The 27,736-nt window shown below is 38.6% G+C and overlaps 1 protein-coding gene and 1 pseudogene across 2 annotated transcripts in view; one reads left to right on the top strand and one right to left on the bottom strand.

The window, feature by feature from the left end:
- BBOF1 (basal body orientation factor 1) overlaps positions 1–27,736 on the bottom strand; it is a 39,208-nt gene that overhangs the window by 10,422 nt on the left and 1,050 nt on the right. For both annotated transcript variants that reach the window (XM_067730407.1, XM_067730401.1), the window contains exons 2-8: positions 26,448–26,676; positions 19,939–20,004; positions 15,274–15,417; positions 7,122–7,202; positions 4,483–4,553; positions 3,426–3,570; positions 1,883–2,376 (exon numbers count right to left, since the gene is read on the bottom strand). In XM_067730407.1, the coding sequence (XP_067586508.1) occupies positions 1,883–2,376; positions 3,426–3,570; positions 4,483–4,553; positions 7,122–7,202; positions 15,274–15,417; positions 19,939–20,004; positions 26,448–26,676 (1,230 nt within the window). The remainder of the gene's footprint in view (positions 1–1,882; positions 2,377–3,425; positions 3,571–4,482; positions 4,554–7,121; positions 7,203–15,273; positions 15,418–19,938; positions 20,005–26,447; positions 26,677–27,736) is intronic.
- On the top strand, positions 16,185–19,076 carry LOC137221141 (ubiquitin-associated protein 1 pseudogene; annotated as a pseudogene).

The following is a 27,736-nucleotide window of genomic DNA, read 5'->3' on the forward strand; positions in this document are numbered from 1 at the left end:
AACTTGTCTAGTCTATTTCTTACCTCCAAATAATTTCATCAAACAACTGTTTTTTTCTTGTACGTTTTGTCTTTGTATGTATCATTATCTGCTTAAGAGGCAGCTGAGCCTTCCAGGAAGGTATTTATCTATACCATAACTTCTCCAAAGGATTCGTAGTCTACTTGGCTATTTACAAAAGTTGGCTGACATGTAGCTAGAGTATTGATGTAAAATGTAAGAAATATTTTTCATATATGTCAGTTGGGGTTAGTTTTAAGTTTAGGTTTTGCCTTATAATCACCATATACTTTAATTGTCCTTCCCTAATCTGCCTCTTAGGCAGATAATGTAATATTTTAACTACAATTTCTGCCTTCCTGGCAGAAATCCTATTGAACGCTAGGATTAAAGTGATAAGTTGCTCATGAGGCAGAATAGGGAAGTGTCCAGTTTCTGCAACAACAATGTGGAGAATCATTTTATGCACCTTCTTCTGAAAAGTTATATACCACTTAATATACAATAGATTTAAAAAATGTAAAAGAAACTGCCTTCTGTATGGTGGGGACTCAACTTGCTTGACTTATTAAATAAAAAAATAAAGTGGGGCTTCCCTGGTGGCGCAGTGGTTGGGAGTCCGCCTGCCGATGCAGGGGACGCGGGTTCGTGCCCCGGTCCGGGAGGATCCCACATGCCGCAGAGCGGCTATGCCCGTGAGCCATGGCCGCTGAGCCTGCGCGTCCGGAGCCATGCTCCGCAACAGGAGAGGCCACGGCAGTGAGAGGCCCATGTAACGCAAAAAAAAAAAAAAAAAATTAAAAATAAATAAATAAAGTGAATCTCTTGGTAATAGTCATCATAATAACTATTATTATAATAGAATAATAGTAATAGTGTTATTAACAGACTTCTGAATATGGCAAGAAGGTAAAAAAACTATAGCATGGACATTTTTGAAGAAGAGTCATTGACCATGTCCAACCTTCCCAACAGCTATACAATTTAAAAGAACCTACATATTAGCCTATTAAAAAATAATGTAAAACAGAAAACACATTTGGAAGCCCTCTCAATAAGATGTTAAGTCACAGTAGTAGGGAGTCGTTTTAAGTTTCTTAAGACCTTTGAAGAATCTAATCGTGTTGAGATATAAAACAATTTTTTCAGAATAATCTGTAAAATGCACTATAATTTAATCCATGGTTTATAGGGAGAAAAGTATTCAAACAGATTAAAATGCTAACAGGAAACAACAATTGTATATAGTCTACAAATGTCTCAATCATTCTACTACTTTTATCGTGGTGGCAGTAGATCTCTAGTGTATTTTAAAGCCTTGTGGGGACTTTTGGTTAATACAATGATGGAGGGGGCACTACTGGGTGTCCTCCAATCCATGGGACAGTTCCGTACAACAAAGAGTTGCTGCAAAGAATTGTTATATTGATTTTTTAAATTATAGGTTTGATTAGATATTACCTATGAATTTCATCTCAGAATAGTAAAGGGAACATTACAAAATATTTGTGAAAAGCATGTTTATCAAAAATGTTTAACCTGAATCTAATCAAACCTTTATAAGAAATTTATAGGAAACAAAATAAAGGAACATGTTAAAAAATATTACAATGATATTCAAAATGGAACGAATAATCCCTTTAACAAGTCTCTGTCACACAAAAAAGGGGGGACATCTACTAAGAATACCTACTAAGCCCCACACAGTATGCTAAGCATAGGGGTTACAAAGATGAGTAAGACAGTTCCTCTCCTCAAGTAACTTACTGAGTAATCTAGTCAATACTTAGATATTACCAAACTGAACTTTTCAGGGTTTTTATTTCTCTAAAGGGCACAAGAAGAGCAGTACAAAGGCAAAATATTAAAGCATTATTAGTACCATTTATCGGCCTCCATAAGATCCTGATTCACACTGTTGGTGCTGTGCTCTCTGCCATCAAATGTTCGGATTTTGGGATATTCTGTTCTTCCTGCACATGCCTCTCTCATTTTAAAATTGAAAGCAGCTTGTGCTACCTGTTTATAACGCTTTCTGCTAAATAGGATCTGTTGCTTTACTTGGTGTAGAGCATCTAAAAAGAATCTTTCCACTTCTGTTCTTTCATCTAGTATGTTCTTGGCCAGCTTCTTTACTCGATTCATTTCCTTGTCCTTCATCTGAAGAAGATGCTGCAGCTTGAAAATTTCAATCTGACCCGCTTGGTTCTTTACCATTGCCTGCTGCTGCAGTTTTAAAACTTCAGTCTCAAACTCTTTGGTCATACAACTCAGGGTAGTCTCCAAGCTTACTACCTTCTTCTGAAGAGTTTGGATTTGTAATTTCTGCTGGGTAAGCTGCATTATCTTTTCCTTAACCAACAGATCATTGATTTCCTAAAACAGAAAGATGAGAGAGGTGAGAGATTTTTTTTTTTTAATTAATTTCAAAACTTAAAAGTTCCTCACTAATATCCATTACTTCATGAGATTTGAGTTTGAGGCCAGGTTGCAATGGTGATATTTTGGTATTCAGTGCATAAAGAGTAAGAAACATCAAGAGTCCCTGTCTGGACTTAGGAAGGCCACAGATTTTACTAATTAAGAAACTCTCCTTCCTCTAAAATTATGAAAAGTTCAATATTTTATATTATCAAAAAAATATTCCAAAATCAGTAAGACTGTACAGTAAAACAGTAATTTAACAACTATATACTGCAAACTGTGGCAGTCTGCTAGTTGCCTATCCTAGTGTCCATTTTCCATTTCTTCCTTCGTAATAAAACCCCAATTTTATTCAGAAAGGTAGTAAGCCCAGCTGAAAATTCCCAGTTTCCCTTGTGTTCAGCAAAGCCACATGACTAAGCTCTGATGGAAGAGCTGCGAGTAGAAATTTGTATAGGACTTCCAGGAAGAGCTCTAAAGGGAGGGGCATGCTGTTTTCCTTCTTGTCCTTCTTCCGCCCTGTTGTTAGAGCTCCAGCAGCTGCTGGGGGCCATGAGGTGACTCTGAGGAGATAAGCCATGTGTTGCAGAACAAAGTTGAGGAGCCCGAGTGTCTGCCGAATTTGTAGCACTACCATTCCAGCTCTGGATTGCTTACCTCCAGACTTCCTTTAGGGAGAGAATACACCTTACATGGGGAAACCATTGTTGTCACAGTTGTCACAGTTCCTAAGTGATTCAGAGACCAACTCTAAGCAAAGTAAAATGAATACTAAGGTAGTAGAGGACAGGGGTTATATTTATGTTTCGGATGTATTCTTTATAAAGCCAAGTCTAAAGTTTCTTATAAGTCATTCAGTAATTAACTTTTCAGATAAGAAAAATACACCATCCAGACAGAAGAAAAATTGTCCTATTGCCCTTATGTATCACTACTATACTCAAGTCTTAGTATTCACCAACCCAATCTTTACAAAAAAAGGAAACAAAATCGAAATGAACCTTTTGCTGTAAAAGAGAAGTCTGAGTCTCTTGCAACTTCTGAGAGTTTTTTTGTAGAGCATCAGCTTCCTTCAGGTGGTATGCGAGAGCTTTCTGGAGATAAATATTCTCTTTAAAAACAGCTCTTCCAGCATTGTTCAATTGCCTGAAATAGATAGATATAAGATCCCAAAACACAGACCTAAGTTTTAAATATTACCAAACTAGAACAATGACTGCTAAATCCCCTAACATTAATAATAATGATCATCCGGAATTCCCTGGTGGTCCAGTGGTTAGGACTCGACAATTTCACTGATGTGGCCCACCCGGGTTCAATCCCTGTTCAGGGAACTAAGATCCCGCAAGCTTCACGGGGCAACCAAAAAAAAAATTAAAATCAATAATTTAAAAAAATAATAATGACCAGCACTTATTTAGCTTATGGTGGGTACTCAATAGTTAGGTGGGGATCTTGAGAACTAAGTTCTCACCAACAGGAAAGTAAAAAGGGACGTGTTACTTCCAGTCCAAGGCAATTAAGGGCAGGTATGAGTTTCCCATGCTCTCTCTTTGTACATGTGACTGGACATGAAGAACAAGATGGAAGCAGCCCAGGTTCCTGAATCACCCCTGGAGTAGAGCTGTCAGACCCACATTAGATTAGAAATAAACCATTGAGACTTAGTTTATTAACACAGTGCAGTTTAGTGTTACTTTCACTAATATACCTCATGAAAACTGTGCACAGTTGCCATTATTAACACCATTTTTAGATGGAGAAATTTAATTTCAAAAAAGTTAAGAAATCTTCTTACAGTCAGTTAGTATACATGTTGAGAACCAAAGTGTAACTTCGAAGCCCAGATTCTTTTCTCCACACTATGCTGCTACAAAAAGGGTGGATGGAAAAGGGGTGGGTACACAGAGAGAAAGAAACAGCGAAGGAAAGTAAACCAGAAAATTTGAAGAAAGCAGACCAAGAGAGAAGGGGGTAGAAAACATGATAAGAACAAAAAAGACTAGCAAAGAGGTAAGAGAGGCTATTAGAAAGAAAAAAGAGGCAGCGATCTCCTACACAACAGCTTCATGGTGGGCTCTGTCTGCCAGCATTATTATCTTCTTCTCAGCCTCTTTTTCTAGTCGGTACTAAAAAAGAAAATAGGCTGTTTTAATACAGTTATATTTCTAACAACAAATTTTACACAGAAAAAGTTAAGTATTTATTTTATAATGTCAAATAAAATACTCCTGTCCACATGACCTGATGTGAAGTGCTCCAAGTATCAATGGAGGAGCCAGCAAAGAGGATAGTGTGAACACAGGGACTTTAGGGTACTTCCCAATTTCACCATTAAAAAAGCAAAATGACATATAAATAGAAAAAAATTCCACATCAGACCTGGAAAGCAGAGCTGGGAGAAATTTCTGTTAAATACAATGTGATGAGAATCATTTATTCATTCATTTAACAAATTCCTATTGAGTACTAATAGTGTACCAGATTTTTTAGATACTAGAGATGCTGTGGTGAACATAACAGATAAGGCTCCTGTTCTCATGGAGCTTATATTCTAGGATGAGATCCAAACAATAATAATAATTAAAATGCATTGAGCATTTACTATGTGCCAGGCATGGTTCTACACATGTATTATTTACTTCTCACAACAATGTAATTAGATACCTATGAATTAGAAGATACTATTATTGTCCCCAAAGACAAGGATTGAAGAAACTGAGAGAAAGGTTAGTGACTTGTCCAAAATCATACAGCTAGTAAATGGCAGAGCAGGGATTCAAACGCAGGCAATTTGATGCTATACAGCCTCCCAGCAAGTAAACAAATAAGAGAATTAATAGACTGTGATAAATGCTATAAATGAAATAAATGGGGTAATGAAATAGTAACTGAGGGAGGTAATTTTAGATTGGGTTTAGGGATTATCTCTTTGAGGGGATGACATTTGAGCTCTGAAGAATGCGAATAAGCCAGAACTGCAATAAGAACATTTCAGGAAGAGAGAATAGCAAGTACAAAAATATGCAGGTGGTTCAAGGAACAGAAAGGATTAAATGGGAAAACACAACAAAATACTAATAACCTGAGGGAAGTCCTTTATATGATCAGGTGGAACATGCTGAGGTATGAGATAAATGAACAGGGCTTACTAGAAAGCCCACTGCCATGGACCAGCAGCACTGGGGCTCAAACCAGTATAGGAGTTTGTATCTAACCATGAAGTCTGTACCTCACATGGTAAGGCAGACACTGCTGTGGCTGGACAACCCAACACTCCTTCCCATCCTCCTTTTTCCTTCCCAGCTTCCACCAGTGGCTGGAGAAACAAAACACCCCTTTTCCCTGGCGTCCATTATAACATGGTTCTGGACAATCAGAGAGATGTAAGAAGAAATCTGCTAGGAGCTTCTGGGGAAAGTTTCACGGTTTCCAGATAAAAGGGACAGATACAGATGGAGCCTCCCTTCTTCCCGCCCTAAGAGAGATGACTCTCAGAGCTGCATTAACCATCTTGCAATTATGAGGGAAAGGCCAGCAGCCACCTACTTCCAGACATAAAAATCCTATTTATATAAGCACTGTCATTCAAGTAATCTGTAAACTGACCAAGCACTTCTAACATTTGTTTGTGGAATGTTACACCAAGTAGGAGAGAGATCAAGTGTAGGGTGGAGTGAGGAAAGAGGCAGCTGAGAGCAGCCCATTCCTGAGCACTTCCATTCCTAACAGTGCCAGGAAGTGCCTGAGAGGGAAAGCGTCTAGATACTGCTCCTGCCCCACTCCCAGGTTATTCAATACACAAACTGGAAACCTAGAGCCACTTTTGAAAGCAAATCCTTTTATATAAACCTGATACGAGTACTTATTTGCCTCACCCTCACTTCCTTACATTCCCACCAATTTGTGAAAAAATGTATTCCTTTCCTAAGGATGAAAAATTAAAGAAAATATTAAAAGAATTAAAGAAAAACCAGGGGGACTCTGAGAATTAACTTTAGAAGCACAGAGAAATGTGGAAGTCTGTGATGTGCTAAGGAACATTTTTGAGCCCCCTTTTTATTTATTTATTTATTTATTTATGGCTGCTTTGGGTCTTCGTTGCTGCGCACACAGGGGCTACTCTTTGTTGCGGTGTGCGGGCTTCTTACTGCGGTGGCTTCTCTTGTTGCGGAGCACGGGCTCTAGGCGCACGGGCTTCAGTAGTTGTGGCTCACGGGCTTTAGAGCGCAGGCTCAGTAGTTGTGGCGCACAGGCTTAGTTGCTCCATGGCATGTGGGATCTTCCCGGACCAGGGCTCGAACCCGTGTCCCCTGCACTGGCAGGCGGATTCTACACCACTGTGCCACCAGGGAAGTCCTGAGCTCCTTTTACTAATATCCTTATTTGGCTTGACTAAGGGAAGACCCTCACGTGTATCAGAGCAACCTCTCTAATCCCATCTCCCCTATAAAAAGTGGTACATGGAGCTTTAGTTCCACCAGGAGACAACAAGCTGGGGTGGGGGATGTGTCCTGAAGCCTTGGTCAGATGACAATCTCTCTTGAGGATTTCAAGAATCTCTAACTAAGAGGGGGGAAAAAGATAATCTTCTAATAAGATACCAAATGAAAACTTGATGTCTCAGAATACATATAAATATATTTACGTCGTTCTAGTACACAATATATTTATTTATTAATGCAAATATGCTGTACCTTTTCTTCCAAAAACCTGCCTTCCAATCTCCTAAGAGTCTCCTGATGTTTCTGCTCTATGTTCCTTAAGTTCTCCTTCAGCTAAAATTAAAATAACGAAAAACAGAATGGTCAGTAGGAAATGGGGTGGATTGGGGCATATTCCTGGAAAATTCTCAGTCAGGAAATATTTTCTGTTATACATTACCTCTTAATCCTGAACACACAGAAAAACTCCATGCCCTCCCTCTGAGTACCATACTTCTCATAATCGTCTATAGATTTACAAGATCAGTATTGAGTTTCTAAAAAGCTTTTCATGAATAACAGTTTTCAGAACATTCAGATAAGTTATTATCATATTCATTTCCCCCCCCCAAATATCTTCATTTTAAACATGTGGACTTACAGAATCATAATATTTTAGAATTACCAGGAATCTTAGGAGTCAGACTATACAAATCTCCCACTTAATATAGGAATCTCTTCTATGAGAAAAATATCTAGAGACAGAAGTATCACTAATCAAATCCTATTAATTCACTAGGCTGCCCTTTTAAGAGTTCCCATTTTTAGAAAATTCTTCCTAGTATCAATCTAAAAAGTATCTCCCTGTGATTCCCATAGACAGATCCTTCTATCCTCTAAAACTACATAGAATAAAAAGGACATAAAATTCTTCCAGGCAAAGAGAATTGAGCTAACTTAAAGCTATGATCCTGAAGGCTATATATACTGGCAAGAACCAATCAGATTGAAATCGGCACACTCAATCTAATATTCATGCCACAAAAAAAGGCAGTAGAGAAGAGCTTTCCATCACACAGACCAGAGTTCAACTGTTACCTCTCTGACTTACCAGCTGTTTGGGCAAATCACTTATCTTCTCTAAGTCTCAAATCTCCAGGGTAAAAAGAGGATAATAATAGTAGCTATTCTCATAGAGGTGTGACAAAGATTAAATAACAAATAATACACACAAAATACTTAGAATAGTAACCATTTAATACAGAGGTTAGTTATTTTATGTCTAATATTGTCCTCCCTTATACTTCACAATTTTCCTTCCTGTGATCTCTGTCCTAACAGTATTAAATCTCCATTTGATCCATATCATATGATTTCAGATGTTCTTCTTTCTTCCTGTATTTTTTAGACAATTTAAAAAAATGGCCTCATATTGTCAAAGACTTTCAAAATTAATGTCAATATATAAATTTGTGGAAATGTCTACCATGCCAGTGGGATGGGGGGGGTGGACCTTTCAATTGCCATTGGGGTCCCCAAAAATCTATAAATTAATAAATAAATTAATTAATAAATAAATAAATTAATTAATTAATAAATAAATAAATCTTTTGAAAGATAATTAGGCAATGCATATGAAAAACCTTAAAAGTTCACGTTCTAATTTAACCTATAAATTTCACTATAACTTCTAGGAAGTTATCCTAAAAACTAATTAAAAATATAGAAAAATACTTTGGTACTTAGATGTTCCTCAGTTTATAATAGTGAAAAATTAGAGGAAAGTCCAAATGTCCAACAACAAGGGACCGATTAGTAAATCATGATATATCTACCCAATGAAATTCCATGCATGTAGTCAAAAGGTTTTATAGAAAAATACATAATGGCATTGAAAAATGTTCACAATATGTAAAGTGAAAAAATCAGGTTAACAAACAATTTGTACACCATAACCTCATTTTTGTAAAAATAGCATATATTGTAGATACTTTAAAATATATTTATACATAGCAGAGGTGGAAAAACTAAAGACAATATACCAAAATATTAACAGTGGTTATCTTTAAGTAATATAGTTGTGAGGGGAGGGTTTTTCATTTTCTCTTATCAGCTAAATTTGCTGAAATGGGTATTATCACTTTGTCAAAAGAAGAAAGACTAAAACAAATTATTTAAAAATATTAATTGCAACCTACCAATGTATGCTCCTTTTGTTAATCAGGTAATGAAAATAATTTTTTCTTTAAATTTATGCTTTGAATACCTTTTGATAAGCTAAACTTAATTGGCCTCTTTTAAATTTGTATAATGAATCCTATAGCACAGTATAATTAATTTTCCTCCCTTTTATTAAATTCATGGGCCCCACACCTGCCTTAATTCTTCCATATTTGGGATTCCACATAACCATCTTTTTTTTTCCCATTAGCCAGTATCTTTTGCCTTTGTATTTTAAGTTTTCCTTATTCCTGCCCACCACCCCTCTTTCAAAGGGCTGAAATTTATTTCTCCACTAGGTGGCAACATTGTTCTTTAAAAAAAATCACACCAAGGCCCAAAAGAATATGCACTAGTTTTTTTCTTTTAACATCTTTATTGACATACAATTGCTTTACAATGTTGTGTTAGTTTCTGCTGTATCACAAAGTGAATCAGCTATATGTATACATATATCCCCATATCCTCATAACCCCTTCCTCTTGAGCCTCCCTCCCACCCTCCCTATCCCACCCCTCTAGGTGTTCACAAAGCACCGAGATGATCTCTCTGGGTTATGCAGCTGCTTCCCACTAGGTATCTGTTTTACATTTGGTAGTGTATATATATCAGTGTTACTCTCTCACTTCGTCCCAGCTTACCCTTCCCCCTCCCCGTGTCCTCAAGTCCATCCTCTGTGTCTGCATCTTTATTCCTGTCCTGCCCCTAGGTTCATCAGAACCTTTTTTTTTTTTTTTGATTCCATATATATGTGTTAGCATACAGTATTTGTTTTTCTCTTTCTGACTTACTTCACTCTGCATGACAGACTCTAGGTCCATCCACCTCTCTACAAATAACTCAATTTCGTTTCTTTTTATGGCTGAGTAATATTCCATTGTATATATGTTGCCACATCTTCTTTATACACTCATCTGTTGATGGACACTTAGGTTGCTTCCATGTCCTGGCTATTGTAAATAGAGCTGCAATGAACATTTTGGTACATGACTCTTTTTGAATTATGGTTTTCTCAGGGTATATGCCCAGTAGTGGGATTGCTGGGTCGTATGGTAGTTCTATTTTTAGTTTTTTAAGGAACCTCCATACTGTTCTCCATAGTGGCTGTATCAATTTACATTCCCACCAACAGTGCAAGAGGGTTCCCTTTTCTCCACACCCTCTCCAGCATTTATTGTTTGTAGATTTTTTGATGATGGCCATTCTGACTGGTGTGAGGTGATACCTCATTGTAGTTTTGATTTGCATTTCTCTAATGATTAGTGATGTTGAACATCCTTTCATGTGTTTGTTGGCAATCTGTATATCTTCCTTGGAGAAATGTCTATTTAGGTCTTCTGTCCTTTTTTGGATTGGGTTGTTTGTTTTTTTGATATTGAGCTGCATGAGCTGCTTGTATATTTTGGAGATTAATCCTTTGTCAGTTGCTTCGTTTGCACATATTTTCTCCCATTCTGAAGCTTGTCTTTTCATCTTGTTTATGGTCTCCTTTGCTGTGCAAAAGCTTTTAAGTTTCATTAGGTCCCATTTGTTTATTTTTGTTTTTATTTTCATGACTCTAGGAGGTGGGTCAAAAAGGATCTTGCTGTGATCTTGGTTGCAGAACACATAGAGTGTTCTGCCTATGTTTTCCTCTAAGAGTTTTATAGTGTCTGGCCTTACATTTAGGTCTTTAATACATTTTGAGTTTATTTTTGTGTATGGTGTTAGGAAGTGTTCTAATTTCATTCTTTTACATGTAGCTGTCCAGTTTTCCCAGCACCACTTATTGAAGAGGCTGCCTTTTCTCCATCGTATATTCTTGCTTCCTTTATCAAAGATAAGGTGACCATATGTGTGTGGGTTATCTCTGGGTTTTCTATCCTGTTCCATTGATCTATATTTCTGTTTTTGTGCCAGTACCATACTGTCTTGATTACTGTAGCTTTGTAGTATACGCTGAAGTCAGGGAGCCTGATTCCTCCAGCTCCATTTTTCTTTCTCAAGATTGCTTTGGCTATTTGGGGTCTTTTGTGTTTCCATACAAATTGTGAAATTTTTTGTTCTAGTTCTGTGAAAAAGGCCATTGGTAGTTTGATAGGTATTGCATTGAATCTGTAGATTGCTTTGGGTAGTATAGTCATTTTCTCAATGTTGATTCTTCCAATCCAAGAACATGGTATATCTCTCCATCTGTTGGTATCATCTTTAATTTCTTTCATCAGTGTCTTATAGTTTTCTGCATACAGGTCTTTTGACTACTTGGGTAGGCTTATCCCTAGGTATTTTATTCTTTTTGTTGCAATGGTAAATGGGAGTGTTTCCTTAACAACTAGTTCCTAATTCACTTTGATTCAGAATGTATACCTACAGCTAGGATGGCTATTTTAAAGTTCCTGAAAAGTTAGTGAACTTAACTTGATTCATTCTGCAGCATTTTCATATAAAACAAAACTAGATATTCTTTCTAGAAACTTTTCAGCTTTATTGAGGAATTGTAGATAAATAAAATGTATGATAGTTCAAGTGTACATCATGATGATTTGATATACATACACTTCGTGGAAGGATTCTTCCCATTTAGTGGAAAACTTGATATTCCTTAAATTACATTTAATAAAAGACCCACTCAGCATTTAACATAGATTTATTGAGCATTACTGTGTATCCTGTCCTTCAATGAATACAAAGCACAGTACTGTTCATGCCTCAAAAAATTTACAATCTAGCAGGGGAGATAAGACAAATAATAAATATAATATCAAGATAGAATGGACTAAGTGGTATAAAAGAAATACAAAATGCTATGGAAACATACAAAAAATTACCTTTTTGCTAATCATCTTTTAAAAATTTTTTTCTCTTTTTTCTAGCTTAATTGAAATATAATTAATCTATAACATTGTGTAAATGTAAGGTGTACAATGTGTTACTTTGATATACTATCTTGCAAAATGATTACTACCATAGCATTAGCTAACACCTCCATCATGTCACAAAAACTACCATTTCTTTTTCTGTAGCAAGAACATTTAAGATCTACTCTCTTAGCAACTTTCAAGTATGTCATACAGTATTATTAGTTATAATCACCATACTGTACATTAGTTTCCTAAGAACTTGTCAGTCTTATAACTGGCAGTTTTTACCGTTTGACCAACATCTCCCCATTCCTCCCCCCGCCAGCCCAAGTAACCACTCTGAGTTCAGCGTGGTTTTTTTTGGCTGCACCACACTGCTTGTGGGATCCACAGACCAGGGATTGAAGCTGCGCCACCGCCGTGAAAGTAACAAGTCCTAACCACGGACCACCAGGGAATTCCCAAAGTTCAGCTTTTTAAATTATTTATTTATTTTAATAAATTTATTTATTTTATTTTATTTATTTTTGGCTGTGTTGGGTCTTCGTTGCTTTGCTGTGCGCGGGCTTTCTCTAGTTGTGGCGCGCGCGGGCTACGCATTGTTGTGGTGTGCGGGCTTCTCATTGAGGTGGCTTCTCTTGTTGCAGAGCACAGGCTCTAGGCGTGCAGACTTCAGTAGTTGTGGCATGAGGGCTCAACAGTTGCGGCTTGTGGGCTCTAGTGTGCAGGCTCAGTAGTTGTGGCACACGGGCTTAGTTGCTCCGCGGCATGTGGGATCTTCCTGGACCAGGGCTTGAACCTGTGTCCCCTGCACTGGCAGGCGGAATTCTTAACCACTGCACCACAAGGGAAGTCCCTCAGCTTTTTTTAGATTCCACATATAAATTGTATTGCACAGTATTTGTCTTTCTCTGACTTATTTCACTTAGCATAACGCCCTCAAGTTTTGTCCAAATTGTCACAAATGGCAAGAAGAAAATTATTACTTTTAAATAGTACACTGAGGAAGTCCTTATGGAGAATACGCATTTGAGCTGAGCCTCTGAAGAATAGGTAAAATTTTAATGGACAGAGCTCTATCAGGAGTATATTCCAAATAGAAGAAACAGCGTAAACAAAGAAAGGCAGAAAAGACTTCAGGGAATATCCGGGTTGGGTGGATTAAAGGTGGTGTGTATGGGAAAGTGTAGGAAAAGGAAATAGTATGTTCCAAAGTAGGTGTAGGGTCTTGATTTTCACGCTAAGGTGTCTGGACAATATTCTGTTTACAATAGAGAAGATTGTTTATAATCTTCTTTACTAAAGAAGATTCTTTTTTCCCCCCTTGTTGCTATTTTTACTTTAAATATAGCAGTGTGTACACGTCAATCCCAAACTCCCTAACTATCCCTTCCCCCCACCCTTCCCCCCAGTAACCATGAGTTCGTTCTCTAAGTCTGTGAGTCTATTACTAAGGAAGATTCTTGAGGGAAGTGACCAGAACATCATCAGAACTGTGATATTTTAAGATTATTCCTGCAGTAGTGTGTACTTTGTACTGCGGTGGTGTGGTGAACTTAAAATACGTCCACATTTGGAATTTCCTGGCGGTCCGGTGGTTAGGACTCAGAGATCTCATTGCCTAGGGCCCAGGTTCAAACCCTGGTCGGGGAACTAAGATCCCACAAGCCCTAGGGACCCGCCAAAAAAAAAAAGTTGAACTCAGAGTGGTGGTTACCTGGGCTGGGGGAGGGGGAAATGGGGAGATATTGGTCAAAGGGTACAAACTACCGGTTATAAGACTGACAATTTCTTAGGAGTCTAATGTGCAGTAATAAGAATAGCAGGATCAGCAACAGCAGGTAATCTTTATCATACAGTACTAAGCATTTACAGTAAAACAGATTACACGTATTCCCCGCTTTTCTGAAAGTTCGCTTTACACCACTCTGCTTTCACAAAAAAATCTACATTAGTACCTGTTTTCGCTAACCAAAAGTAATCCAGAGAGGATTTTCACTTTTATGAAAAAAAGGCGAAAAGCAAAAAAATAGTGTTCAGCAGCGAGCGGTGTTACTGAGGCAAAGCACACCCTTAGCAACGAGGGGAGTGGCACCACTAAACTCCTTCCCTGGGAACTATACGCAGCGTCAAGCTGCCATAGCTTTGAACTACGTCTGTGAGCATCTGTGCTTTATCTTGATTTTGTGCTTCTGTTAGCAAGGTATGTCCTATGGTAACTGCTTCTTCAGCTTAGGAAAGGTTTCATAGGAACTACTTTCAGATAGCGAGGGAAACCTGTATTTCATTTAGTCTTCACAATGACCCTTTGAAATTGGTACTATTGTTCTCACCCCCATGTTACAGATGAGGAAACTTAACAAGATACCCAAGTAGTGAAGACAGTATTTACACTCTAGCAGTATGACTTCAAAGCACCAACATTTAGCCCCTATACCACATGGTGTATGGCTATCTCAGGTGGCAATACTACTTCTGTTACTATTACTAATAATAGCAGCAGTTGCGTGTTAGAGCTGGCTCATACCAGGAATTTTGCTAGCACATTGTAAAAGCATTGGTAGCTTGAAATTGGCCACAACATAAGTATTTACACCAAGGAAATCAGCAAATGCTACAAATGAGGACCTTTTTTTGCAGAGAGCTACACACCACTGTTAATTCTCACTATGTGACATACACTATTTTAAGCACTTTACATATATGAACTCATTTAAGCCTTACAACAACCCTATGAGCCAATAACTCTTATCACCCCCATTTTACAGATGAGGAAACCTAGGTATAGAGAGGGTAAGTAATTTGCCCAAAACCACAAAGCTGATTTCAGCTCCTTGTGCCCAGCCCTCATCTGTGCCATTTATTGCATTGCCGTTAATGCAAGAGAACTATTTTCTGAACTGAGGGAATGGAAAGAGCATGCAAGGTCAGAGAAACTTTCTGAAAGTACTCAGTTTTCCTCACCACATCCAGCCCTACCCAGAGTGCCTTAAATTTTTCTAAAATTATCATTCATCAGTCTAGACATATTGTCCTTTAGAACTTCGCTACTTTGCTCCTAATGTTTTTCTGGATCTGTAGTTCCAAAGGTTTAACTGCTGATAAATGTGAGTGGGTGTATTCGCTAAGATCTGGTGAATTCACAAAGAAATCAAAGCTGAGAAAAAGAAAAGTCTAACCATCAAGACTTTTTGCGTCCAGTCCTACACTGATGTATCTTCCCTGTTTCTCCCATATAATCTCTAAAATGTCAAAGGGATTCCTTTACTATCTCATAGGAGTAAATTTCTATGAAGGCCTTTTCAGACATAAGTAGCTAATTCTAATCTCCTTTAAAAAAAAAAAAAAGGAAGAAAGAAACTTACATCATCTAATTCTTTCTCTACTTGGATTTTTCTCTTCTGGAATTGTTTTATTGTTTTGAGCTCTGTCTGAATCATGCCAATTTCTCTGGCTTTTTGACGGAACTGTCCCTCCAGCTCACTTATTTGCACAGTATATTTTTGTTCCTGTAGGCAAAAAAAAAAAAAAAGGTAAATGAGTTAGGAAAAAGAACAGAGGTCACACAGAGTCCTGTTCCATATGAAGCCTTAAGCCATTTGTCTATCTTTGAAGAAATTGTTCCCTTTTTATTTTTGCTTTTGCATAAAGTTTTAATTTTTATTAAAAGAGACCAAGTGCCTTGAATAAGTAAAAAATTCTAAAGTGAGCTGATCTTGTATAGAAGATGTAGATATTTATTTAAAAGGGGGTATGAGGGACTTCCCTGGTGGTGCAGTGGTTAAGAATCTGCCTGCCAATGCAGGGGACACAAGTTCGAGCCCTGGTCCGGGAAGATCCCACATGCCGCGGAGCAACTAAGCCCGTGTGTCACAACTACTGAGCCTGTGCTTTAGAGCATGGGAGAGCCACAAATACTGAGCCCACGTGCTGCAACTACTGAAGCCCATGTACCTAGAGCCTGTGCTCCGCAACAAGAGAAACCACCGCAATGAGACGCCCAAGCACTGCAATGAAGAGTAGCCCCCACTCACCGCAACTAGAGAAAGCCTGTGTGCAGCAACGAAGATCCAACACAGCCAAAAATAAAAAACAAATGAATAAATTTATTTTAAAAAATAAAAGAGCTATGAGAAGACTGAACGAATCTTTAACCTGTAAGAAAAATAAATAACATCCCTGATCCTAAATTAAAGTTAGTAAGCTAAGAGACAAAGGGAGGGCCAATATCTCTTATAAATAAACAAGGAAGAAGGTGGAAAAGGAGGAAGGAAAGGGGGAGACAGAAGGAGAAAAAAGAGAGGAGGAGAAAGGGAAGAGAAGGAGAGGGTAAGGAAAAAAAAAAGAGGGAAATAGAGGAGAAAAAGGCCCAATAACACAATTAAAACATGAACAAGGGCTATCAAAAGAAATACAAATGACTCTCAACCACATGAAAAAATGCTCAACCTAGCTCATAATAAGAGAAATGCAGGAAGGAGGAGGGAAGTGGGGCTTCAACATGGCAGCTGTGGCCCTGGCGGTGGCTACGGTGACGGCCTGGCCTGGGTAGGGCAGAGTTGAAGGTGGTGGTGTTCGCTCTCCCTAGGGGCCGTCAGGAGCAGCGGGGACTGAGCCTGGGAGGCCGGTCGGTGGCAGCACCTTTCAGCTTCTGGGACAGCGGCGGCAGCGTTCAGGTTCTAAATGGCTTCTAAGAAGTTGGGTGCAGATTTTCATGGGACTTTCAGTGACCTTGATGATGTCCCATTTAAGATAGGAGACAAATTCAAAACACCAGCTAAAGTTGGTCTACCTATTGGCTTCTCCTTGCCTGACTGTTTGCAGGTTGTCAGAGAAGTACAGAATGGCTTCTCTTTGGAAAAGAAAACCATTGAGTGGGCTGAAGACATTAAGAAAATCCAAGGAACCCAGTGGGAAGCAGAGCACGAGGCTGAGGAAGCAGAAGCTAAAGTGAATTCTAAGAGTGGCCCAGAGGGTGACAGCAAAATGAGCTTCTCCAAGACTCACGGTACAGCCACAATGCCACCTCCTATCAATCCCATCCTTGCCAGCTTACAGCACAACAGCATCCTCACCCCGACTCGGGTCAGCAGCAGTGCCACAAGACAGAAAGTTCTCAGCCCACCCCACACAAAGGCAGGTTTCAATCCTGCTGACTTTGAGTGTGAAGAAGACCCGTTTGATAATCTGGAGTTAAAAACTATTGATGAGAAGGAAGAGCTGAGAAACATTCTGGTAGGAACCAGTGGACCCATTATGGCCCAGTTATTGGACAGTGACTTGCCTAGAGGTGGCTCTGGGTCTGTGTTACAGGATGAGGAGGTCCTGGCATCCCTGGAGCAGGCAACCCTAGATTTCAAGCCTCTTCACAAACCCAGTGGCTTTATAACCTTACCACAGTTGGGCAACTGTGAAAAGATGTCGCTGTCTTCCAAAGTGTCCCTCCCCCCATCCCTGCAGTAAGCAATATCAAGTCCCTGTCCCTCCCCAAACTTGACTCTGATGACAGCAGTCAGAAGACAGCCAAGATGGCAAGCACTTTCCACAGCACATCCTGCCTCTGCAGTGGCACGTTCCAGAATTCCCTAAAGCCTTCCACCCAAAGCAGTGCCAGTGAGCTCAATGGGCATCATACGCTTGGGCTTTCAGCTTTGAAATTGGACAGTGGCACAGAGGCGCCAACCCTGAACCATTCCCAGATGCCTTCCCTCTCTGTCTTGTCTGTGTGCACAGAAGAATCGTCACCTCCAAATACGTGTCCCACGGTCACACCTCCTAATTCCTCAATGTCACAAGTGCCCAACACTCCCAGCTGTCCCCAGGCTTATTCTGAACTGCAGACGCTGTGAGCGGCAATGTGTGGAGACGGTGATCGACATGGGCTATTCATATGAGTATGTCTTGAAAGCCATGAAGAAGAAAGGAGAGAATATTGAGCAGATTCTCGACTATCTCTTTGCACATGGACAGCTCTGTGAGAAGGGCTTTGACCCTCTTTTAGTGGAAGAGGCTCTGGAAATGCAGCAGTGTTCAGAGGAAAAGATGATGGAGTTCCTTCAGTTAATGAGCAAATTTAAGGAAATGGGCTTTGAACTGAAAGATATTAAGGAAGTTCTGCTATTATACAACAATAACCAGGACAATGCTTTGGAAGACCTCATGGCTCGGGCGGGAGCCAGCTGAGACCAGGCCCTGCCTAGGCCCTGCCACGGAGCCCCCGCTGCTGAAGGCCCTGAGGAGACCACCTGTGGGGAAGAAGGGGCACACTTCCGGATTTTCTTTTGAGGGTGGAAGGTCAGGTGTAGAGACTGTGCTTGCCAAGTCTCTATGAGCCTAGGTCCTGAGCTGGGGAGAAAGTGGGGAAGATTTGGGCATGCAAATGCCCCCAGAACTGTCCTGGCTCCTTCCATAGTAAAAGTATTTGTATTCTGAGAAGTGTCCTTCCCACCTTGGCCATCCAGAGAGACTTCTCTGGTCTTTCTGGGGTCTGTATGGCCTCAGCTGAAACCTGGCCCAGCTGCCAAAAGGAATTGGGGAGAAGGAGGTGGGAGGGCCAGACTCAGTGCTACTTTGGGGCTAGATGTTTCCCTTCTCTGCAAGGGTGGACTGACCTCTAATCCAAGTTGAGTGCAATTGAAAGTTTCTTTCAGGGTTTTGTTTTTTTCCCCTTTTAACGATGTCACTTAGTGTTACACTGGTTCTGCAGTGTCTCTGAGCTGCAAAGAATGCCCTTTTCCCCTTGGGGCCCTGAGTTTGACTTTTCTGCCAGGCAGTTACCATACTTCCCTGCTCCAGCCTGTTTCTTTTGGCCTGGTTTGGACCACAGTCTTCTGCTACCCCAGATTTTAGAGCCCCCTGCTCTAGAAAACAGTTGTCAGTTTAAGAAATCATTGGCCCCTTCCCAGCACATCAAGTGGGGAAGAAAGAGGCTGTGATTTAGTCACCCAGCACTCACTCCCCCTCAGTTCTCCCTGGAGAACAGCCTCTCCCTCCAGGCCCTTGCCCTAGGATGACACAATGAATAACACCTAGTCATAGAAATCAGTCTCTTTGGTTTGTTTTGTATTATGTTGTACATCATTAAAGATCTAAATACTAAGGATATACAGTCTTGGTGAATCTAAAGTAATTTGCCAACTATTTTGATTCTTCAGAGAGAACTACTAATAAAAATCTAAAAGGTAAAAAAAAGAAATGCAAATTGAAGTACACTGAAATATCATTTCTTACCTATGTTAACAAAAATCCATTTTGACAATATACTCTGGTATATTGTGGAGACATGGATGGAAGTTAGATTTCTCAGAATATACCATGTTTGATAGATTTTACTTTGGAACCATATAAATATTTTACATAATTATAGTTACATAATTGTACATTAAATTAAACTTTATAAAGCAACTCCTAAAAATCAAAAGCAAAATGTGTTGTTGAGTTGGTGGCATATCCTCACAGGAAGGAATTATTTCAAATCATTTTTAAACCTTGTTAATTTGATTGTAGATCCCTATCAGTATATATCCTAAGAGGAAAAGTGTCCCCCCCCAAATCTTAAACTGTATCCACTAATTTATGTTGGTGGTAGTATTAATATTAGTATTCTGTGCCTATTGATGTATTAAGGTTTGAAGAAAATACACAATTATACTGGTATCATTAAGAACCACGGTTTTTGGTGAGGAAGAAAGGAGACACAGATAAAGTTAAGTAAAAATCCTGTACTCCTGCATCTGAATTTAAAGTATTAGTATGGGCTTATGATATATTTTAATCTTCAAAAACTATATATTTCCTAGCTCTGTCCACTGAAAAGCCCTAGAGCTCAAGATCAGTAAACACCACTACTACCAGATGGTTTTCTACAATAACAAAATTTTATGTTATTTTTGAGCTTTTGTACAATCAAGTGTGTGGGCTTTAAGGTCACTGAGCTGCTCAAAGGATCTACTCACTTGTTCTCCTTGTGTCTTAAATATCTGAACTTGCCAGAAACCTGACCACCAGTAAGTGACCACCAATGTACATACCAATTTTTCCTTCTCTTCTTGGGCTTTTCCCTTAGTTTCATTCAATTGCTGTTTCAGTTTTTCAATCTGTAGAAAATGGAAATACAGAGGAAGGTAAAGAAATTACTCTGCATCCTAACTTAATTAAGTAGTCTAGTTTTCACATGATATTAAAACCAGTAGGGTTGGAGACGTGGAAAGAAGAGAATAGAGGACATAATCCACCCTGTTAACATGCTATCGCCAGCTTCCAAAACTTGGCTATCATCACAATTGCCTGGGTAACGTGTGTGTGTGTGTGGTAAAAAACACAACATTAAATTTACGATCTTAACCATTTTTAAGTATATATTCACATTGTTGTGCAGCAGATCTCTGGAAATTTTTCTTCTTGCAAAACAGAAACTCTATGTTCATGAGACACTAATTCCTTCTCTTCCCTCCCCCTAGCCTTTCTGCATTGTTTCTATGATTTTGACTACTTCAGATATGTCCACTGAAGAAAAACCACACAACCTGAAAGTTGTGAATTAAGTTTTATTCTAGGATTATACTGAGGGCTATAGCCTGGGAAACAGCCTCTCAGAGAGCTCTGAGGAACTGCTCAGAAGAGGTAAGAGAGGAGCTGGGATATACAGGAGTTTCTTGCTGGAAAAAAACATGTAGTCAGACATCAAAAGATTAGTACTAATCACAAGGAATGGGCATTTCAAGTTAATGACTTTAGTGCTTTCCTATATAAGGGAAGATGCAACATCTGGGCTTGTAATTATTCCTTAGATATGCATCTTAACTATCTAGGGTCAGTATCCAAAGCACAGAAGGCTTCCTGTTTTTCTCCATCCTGAACTCCCTTCAGGACGCGCCATGGGGGGAAGGCAGGTGGTGGGCAGGGGTAAGGGGCTGCAATGGCTGATGGCTTGATCCTTATAGAACTGGAATAGTGGGCAACGTTCATTGTTTACTGGAATGTCGGGCAACATTCCCTGTCCACATACACTTCATATGAGTGGAATCATACAGTATTTGTCCTTTTGTAACGGGCTTATTTCACTTAGCATAATGGCCTTGAGGTGCGTCTGTGTTGTAGCATATGACAAGATTTCCTTCTTTTTTTTTAAAGCTGCATAATATTCCATTGTATGTGTATAACACATTTTATTCACTCATCCATCAACAGACATTTGGGTTGTTTCCACATCTTGACTATATGAATGTGAATAATGTTTATGTGAATGATGTTTATATGAATAATGTTTCAAAAACATGGGTGTGCAATTGTCTCTTCAAGATCCTGCTTTAAATTCTCTTGGAAATGTACCCCAAAGTGAGATTGTTGGATCATATGATAATTTTATTTTTAATTTTTTGAGGAACCTCTGTACTGTTTTCCATAATGGCTACGCCATTTCACACTCCCACCAATGGTGCACAAGGATTCCAATTTATCTACATCCTCAGCAACACTTGCTATTTTCTGTTTTTCTGTTTTCTGTTTTGGTTTTTTGGCCCTGAGGCACGTGGGATCTTAGCTCCCCGACCAGGGATTGAACCCGCACCCCCTGCATTGGAAGGTGAAGTCTCAACCACTGGATCGCCAGGGAAGTCCCTTGTTTTTCTGATAGTAGCCATCTTAATGGGTGTGAAGTGATAACTTGGAGTTTTGATTTGCACTTCTTTTAAATGAGGATTTTTTTAAAGAAAAGTTTCAAGAACAGTACAAAGAATTCTCATATACTCTGCACCCAATTTTGCCACATTTGCTTTCCCTCTATGATAGATCTAAATATATGTATATATGATACAGATGTTTCAAACTGTTTTTTCTGGAGCATGTGAAAATAAGTCTAGGACATCATACCCCTATACCCCTATATATTTCAGTATGTACTTCCTAAGAAAAAGGACAATCTCTTAGAAGCACAGTACAATGATCAAAATTGGGAAATTTAACATTGATAAAATACTATTATTTAATCTATAGTCCATGTTCAAATTTTGCCATCAATTGTCCCAATGGTGTCCTTTTATTGTAACTTTCCTTTTCCTGGTCCAGGATGTAATCCCTGATTATGATTACACTTAGTTGTCATATATCCTACTCTCTTTAATCTGGGGCAGTTTCTCAGCCTTTGTCTTCTATGATATCAAAGTTTTTGAAAAATAATGGCCAGGGTTGGAGTTGTCTGATGTTTCTTCATGAGAAGATTCAGGTTATGCCCTTTTGGCAGGCATACACTGCCTAAGTGATGATGTATCCTTGTCGCTGCATCACATCATGAAGTGACTGACGTTAATTGTAATCAACTGGTTAAGATTGTGTCTGCCAGATTTCTCCACTTAAAAGTTACTATTTTTCCTTTTGTAATTATTAAGTATTTTGGGGCAAGATATTTTGAGACTATGCAAATATCCTCTGCTCATCAAAATTTCACCCACTAGTTTTAGCATCCACTGTTGTTCTTGACTGAATCAATTATTACTCTGAAGCCAAATGGTGACTTTTCTAATTCCATCATTCCATGGAAATTTAATAATTTACTGCATTCCACTATAAGGAAAAACTTTCTATTCTCCCTTAGTTATTTAAATAAATAAATTTATTTATTTAAATAAATAAATTTATTTATTTATTTATTTTTGGCCGTGTTGGGTCTTCGTTGCTGCGAGCAGGCTTTCTCTAGTTGTGGTGAGTGGGGGCTGCTCTTCGTTGCAGTGCACGGGCTTCTCGTTGCGGTGGCTTCTCTTGTTGCAGAGCACAGGCTCTAGGTGCACGGGCTCAGTAGTTGTGGCTCGCGGGCTCTAGAGCGCAGGTTCAGTAGTTGTGGCACATGGGATTAGTTGCTCCATGGCATGTGGGGTCTTCCCAGACCAGGGCTCGAACCTGTGTCCTCTGCATTGGCAGGAAGATTCCTAACCACTGCGCCACAGGGAAGTCCCTCTCCCTTATTTATTAATGTATGTGTTTATCTATTAGTTGTATGCACTCATGGACTCATTTTATTCAGTTATAATTTATTACTGTCATTATTTATTTTGAATGTCCCAGATTTGGTCAGTGGGAGCCCCTTCAAGCTACCTGCCGTGTCCTTTAATTTTTTTTTTACTGACTTCCTGTCACAAGATATTCCAAATTCATTTTTTAGTTCAAATTCATTTTTCACTCTCCCTGCTCCAGTCTTAGAATCAATCATTTCTCCAAGGTGCTGGTATGTTTTAGTAGGAAATCTGAGTAGCTTTTTAAACTAAAAATTCCTTGACGTGGTTATAGAATCAGAAGATACAGAAGTGAAATACTGTTGTAAATAATCTTAGAATAGTTTAAGAAAACCCTGAAAATGTGTTAAAATAAATTGAGACAGTCCTCAGTCATGTAGGACAGGTGTAAAATATAATTAAATTTATTTTGTGTTGATTGAACAAAGCCTTAAATACCAAAACCAATAAGTGAAATCTCCTAATTTTGTCCAAGATATAATAGTTTTCAAAACACACTTCACTTCTAATATTTCTATAATTAACATGAAGACTAAACAGTTTAAATAAAGTTTAAGCAAATAACACATTTCTAGGATATAGTAGAATGAGTAACAAAACTCTAAGAGAGCTAATTGACCAGGGTATATTGAATCTATTCTACTTCTTCCTCCCAAAGTAGTTTCTTTGGTTTTAATGGGTATCTATGATTGTGAGAAAATTATGTATTTGCTACAGCCAGATGCTGGTCTTTGATACATGGAGGCAGATGAAAATCAGGAAATACCAGTGATACTGATAAATGCAGACCAATATCAATTAGCTAACGCAGACCACAAAGCTTCTATATAATGAATTTTGAAAATTATTTGCATGGCTGGCCTAAAGGCTTATTTTAGAATAATACTTTATAGCAGACAATTTTAATAATGCATACTATTCAAAGAGTAATTTTAAAAATGGAAGTCGCCTAGGAAAGAGGGTTAAAAAAAAGTAATGTACAAAAAAATTACTTTATTTAAAAAAACACACAAAATCCACACAAATGTTCAGTTGTCCGATTTCTCTGATATGCTTCCAATATCATCTTGATCTTACTTTTGATTTCTATTAACTTTTTCAAAGTATCAGTGCAATCACAAGCCATTCATTCACACATGCAAAAAAATTTTAATGAGTGCCTACTATGTGCCAGGCCCATACTAGATGCTGGAGATACAGCACTCAACGACAATTTAAAAAGACCCCCAATTCTTTACTTCTGTGTTGTTTCATTCTAATTAGGAAAAGAGAAAATAAATACATAAGTAACATGCATATAGTATGACAAAAGGTAATAAATATTACCAAGAAAATAAAGTAAGGGAGATGGTTTTAATTTTAAACAGGGTAGTGAGCAAGGGCCTCCCTGAAAATGTGGCATTTGAAAAAAATTATGGAATGATTCATGAATTTGCATGTCATCCTTATGATACAGAATTTGCATCTGCATCACTCCAATATGTATACTGAAGCAAACACATAAAAACAATAAAAAATGGGTTAAGGAACATATAAAAGATGCTCAAGCGACTAGTAATCAGAAAAATACAAATTAAAGTGACATACCAATTTATACACATAAAATTGAGCAAAAATTATTAAGTATAATATTAAATGTTTTGGGCTTCCCTGGTGGCACAGTGGTTAAGAATTCGCCTGCCAACGCAGGGGACATGGGTTCGAGCCCTGGTCCGGGAAGATCCCACATGCCGCGGGGCAACTAAGCCCGTGTGCCACAACTACTGAGCCTGTGCTCTAGAGCCCATGAGCCACAACTACTGAGCCCACGTGCCACAACTACTGAAGCCCGCGCGCCTAGAGCCCGTGCTCTGCAACAAGAGAAGCCACCGCAATGAGAAGCCCGCACACCACAACGAAGAGTAGCCCCCGCTCGCCACAACTAGAGAAAGCCCACACGCAGTGACGAAGACCCAATGCAGCCAAAAATAAATAAAATAAATAAATTAAAAAATATATATATCAAGTGTTCACAAAAATGTGGATAAATGGGAACTCACTTTAATACATTGCTTGTGAAAGTATAAATTGGTATAACCTCTTTGGAGTTCAATTTAAACCCTTGTGAAGTTGAAATGATGCATACCTCATAATATAGTAATTTAACTCCTAAGTGTCTACTCTAGAGAAACTCTCACACATGGGCACAAGCAGACATACACAAGAATGTTTACTGAAGGTCTATTTGTAATAATGAAAAAATGGAGTCTAACTGACCCATAGGGTGGTATGAACAAATAAATTTTGGTTTATTTATTTATTTGATGTAATATTATAAAGCAGTTAATAATGAATGAAAAAATAAAGCATGCTCATTATCAACTTCTTAACAATGAACTGAATCATGTGATTTTTGTAAATATACCACAAAACATGTTTTATAAAAAAGATAAGTTGTGGGCTTCCCTGGTGCCACAGTGGTTGAGAGTCTGCCTGCCGGTGCAGGGGACGCGGGTTCGTGCCCCGGTCTGGGAGGATCCCACATACTGCGGAGCGGCTGGGCCTGTGAGCCATGGCTTCTGAGCCTCCGTGTCCAGAGCCTGTGCTCCGCAGCAGGAGAGACCACAGCAGTGAGAGGCCCGCGTACCGCAAAAAAAAAAAAAAGAGAAGTTGCAAAAGATATGTACAATATGACACTACTAATATAAATTTTAAAACAAGACTATAATATGTATTATTTGTGGATGTATAATACATAAATAGTAAAAATACAAAAACATACATGGGAATGAAGCATGGTGTAAATTTCCTTGGGCGTCCATGGGACTCATAGAAGCAGATGGGAAAGAGAAGAATTTAAGTCACACCTAAGTTCCACCCACTAGCTGTGTGACTTCAGGCAAGTTACTTGTCCTGAGAGTCAATTTCTTTTTCTGTAAAATGGGAATGACAATTTGTAGCTACAGGGGGTTATTAAAAGGACTAAATGACATAGCAGAGGTAAAGTACTTAGTATAGTGCCTGGCACAAACAGAGGCCCCAAAATGTTAGTTCCCTTCCCTTTTTTTCCCAGATTTAAAATGATAGCTCTACTCCCAACATTTCAACAAAGTTCAATAAGATAAATTCAAGATTCAACAGGCCCAAAAGAAGAGATCCAACTTGCTGGGTTCATAATCATGTGATCACGGATTATCGGTGAATTGCTTTACAGATCATTAATTACTTAGGTAGTTATCAGTATCATAAAATATATATATAGGTCATATATCATGCTCTTGTTTTTAAAATAAAGTTGATCATAATATTCCCTTAGGATCATCAACCTTTGTTTCAGGCAAGAAAACATGGGACGAGGCTGAAAATAAGAAAGAGCCAATTCTGACAGTAAAGCCATTCTGAAATAACATGTTGCTTCAAGGAGAGATAAAGTCAATTGAAGTGTCTTAACTATGTGATGAGATTTCCAGGAATTAAAATCCTTGAAATATATAACACACCAGTATAACCACAGAGGTAGTTACTAAGGCTCAGGAGGGTTTCTACCTACCTACCAGATTATCCTTCTCCTGATCCTGTTTCTTCAGGTAGTTCAATACAGACACTGTGTCTTTCTCCATTCTATACTGCTGTTTCTTTAATTCTTCATTATATTTTGCCAGTCTCCGGGAAGTATCACGATACTCAATCCTAGAGAGTTCTGTGACTTCCAGCCTGGCCTCCCAAAGGGAGGCATTGGCCTTGGCTCTCTCCATGGCAGATTCCTCAACTTTTATCATCTTCCTGCACAGGAAGAGGACACATTGACAGCATATAACTATTTCTCTACTATATTAGTATTACACCTTTCTCTTTATTGTTATTTTTTTGCTTGGCATTTGCCTAGCACATATGAGCAAATACTGTTGGATAAATGAGTTAATAAGAAATATATATGGTCTGTTAGCCTCAGTGTTTCTCCTTGTTGATATGTGCACTGCAGCTGCATGGTCAAAAATAGAAAACATGCTAGTGAGTTCCAGGAATGTTATAAGCCGTTGGCACTTCTAAAAAAGGCTAGACTAACTACACAGTTATACTTTTTAAAAAATCACACTGTAGAAGAATACTTATATAATACATTGGGGGAAAAAAGTTACAAATAAATTTGTATATTGGGCTATCATTTTATAAAGAAGAAAAAGAATATTCCAAAATGATAGTAGTGGTTATCTTTGGATGATGGGACTACAGGTGGTTTTGTTTTCTGTTTGACTTTCTATGTTTCCTAAACTTTCTGTATTGAGCATGCATTACTCTCTTAAACAAGTTACTTTATAAACTTTGCAAGGATTTCCTTGTGGTCCCATATATAGTGTTGTTGGACAATGTGTATGACTCCAATGTGTCTAGGAACCACTAGGGTCATCTAATAGGTTTAGTGGCAATCTAGCAGCAACTCCAAGCCTGCAAAGCTTTAGTGCCAGCGCAATACTATCCACTTCAGAAATTCTGATCACTTTGCGGAAACATGAATAATTACCTGAATTGGTCAAATCCTTTATGTTTTCCTTTGAACCAAAAGGAATCCTTGAAAAAAGCCCAAGGAACTACTTCAATCATCCAGAGATCCTTTGGATGTCCACGATCATCTCAACCACATAGCTGAGATCAATCAGGCTACAGGCAAAAAATAATGAACCCAGAGCACCAGAGCATAGTTCTTGTGCGGGGGGGGAGGGGGGAGATCCAAGTTGAAGCATACACAAGCAGACACCTTAATTTGTTTATTTAACAAATATTAAGCATCTGCTATGATCCAGGGTCTCTTCTAGGTGCTAGAGATACTGTGAATAACGCTTAG

This window comes from Pseudorca crassidens, chromosome 1 (genome assembly GCF_039906515.1).
Source record: "Pseudorca crassidens isolate mPseCra1 chromosome 1, mPseCra1.hap1, whole genome shotgun sequence".
Classification (NCBI taxonomy): domain Eukaryota; kingdom Metazoa; phylum Chordata; class Mammalia; order Artiodactyla; family Delphinidae; genus Pseudorca; species Pseudorca crassidens.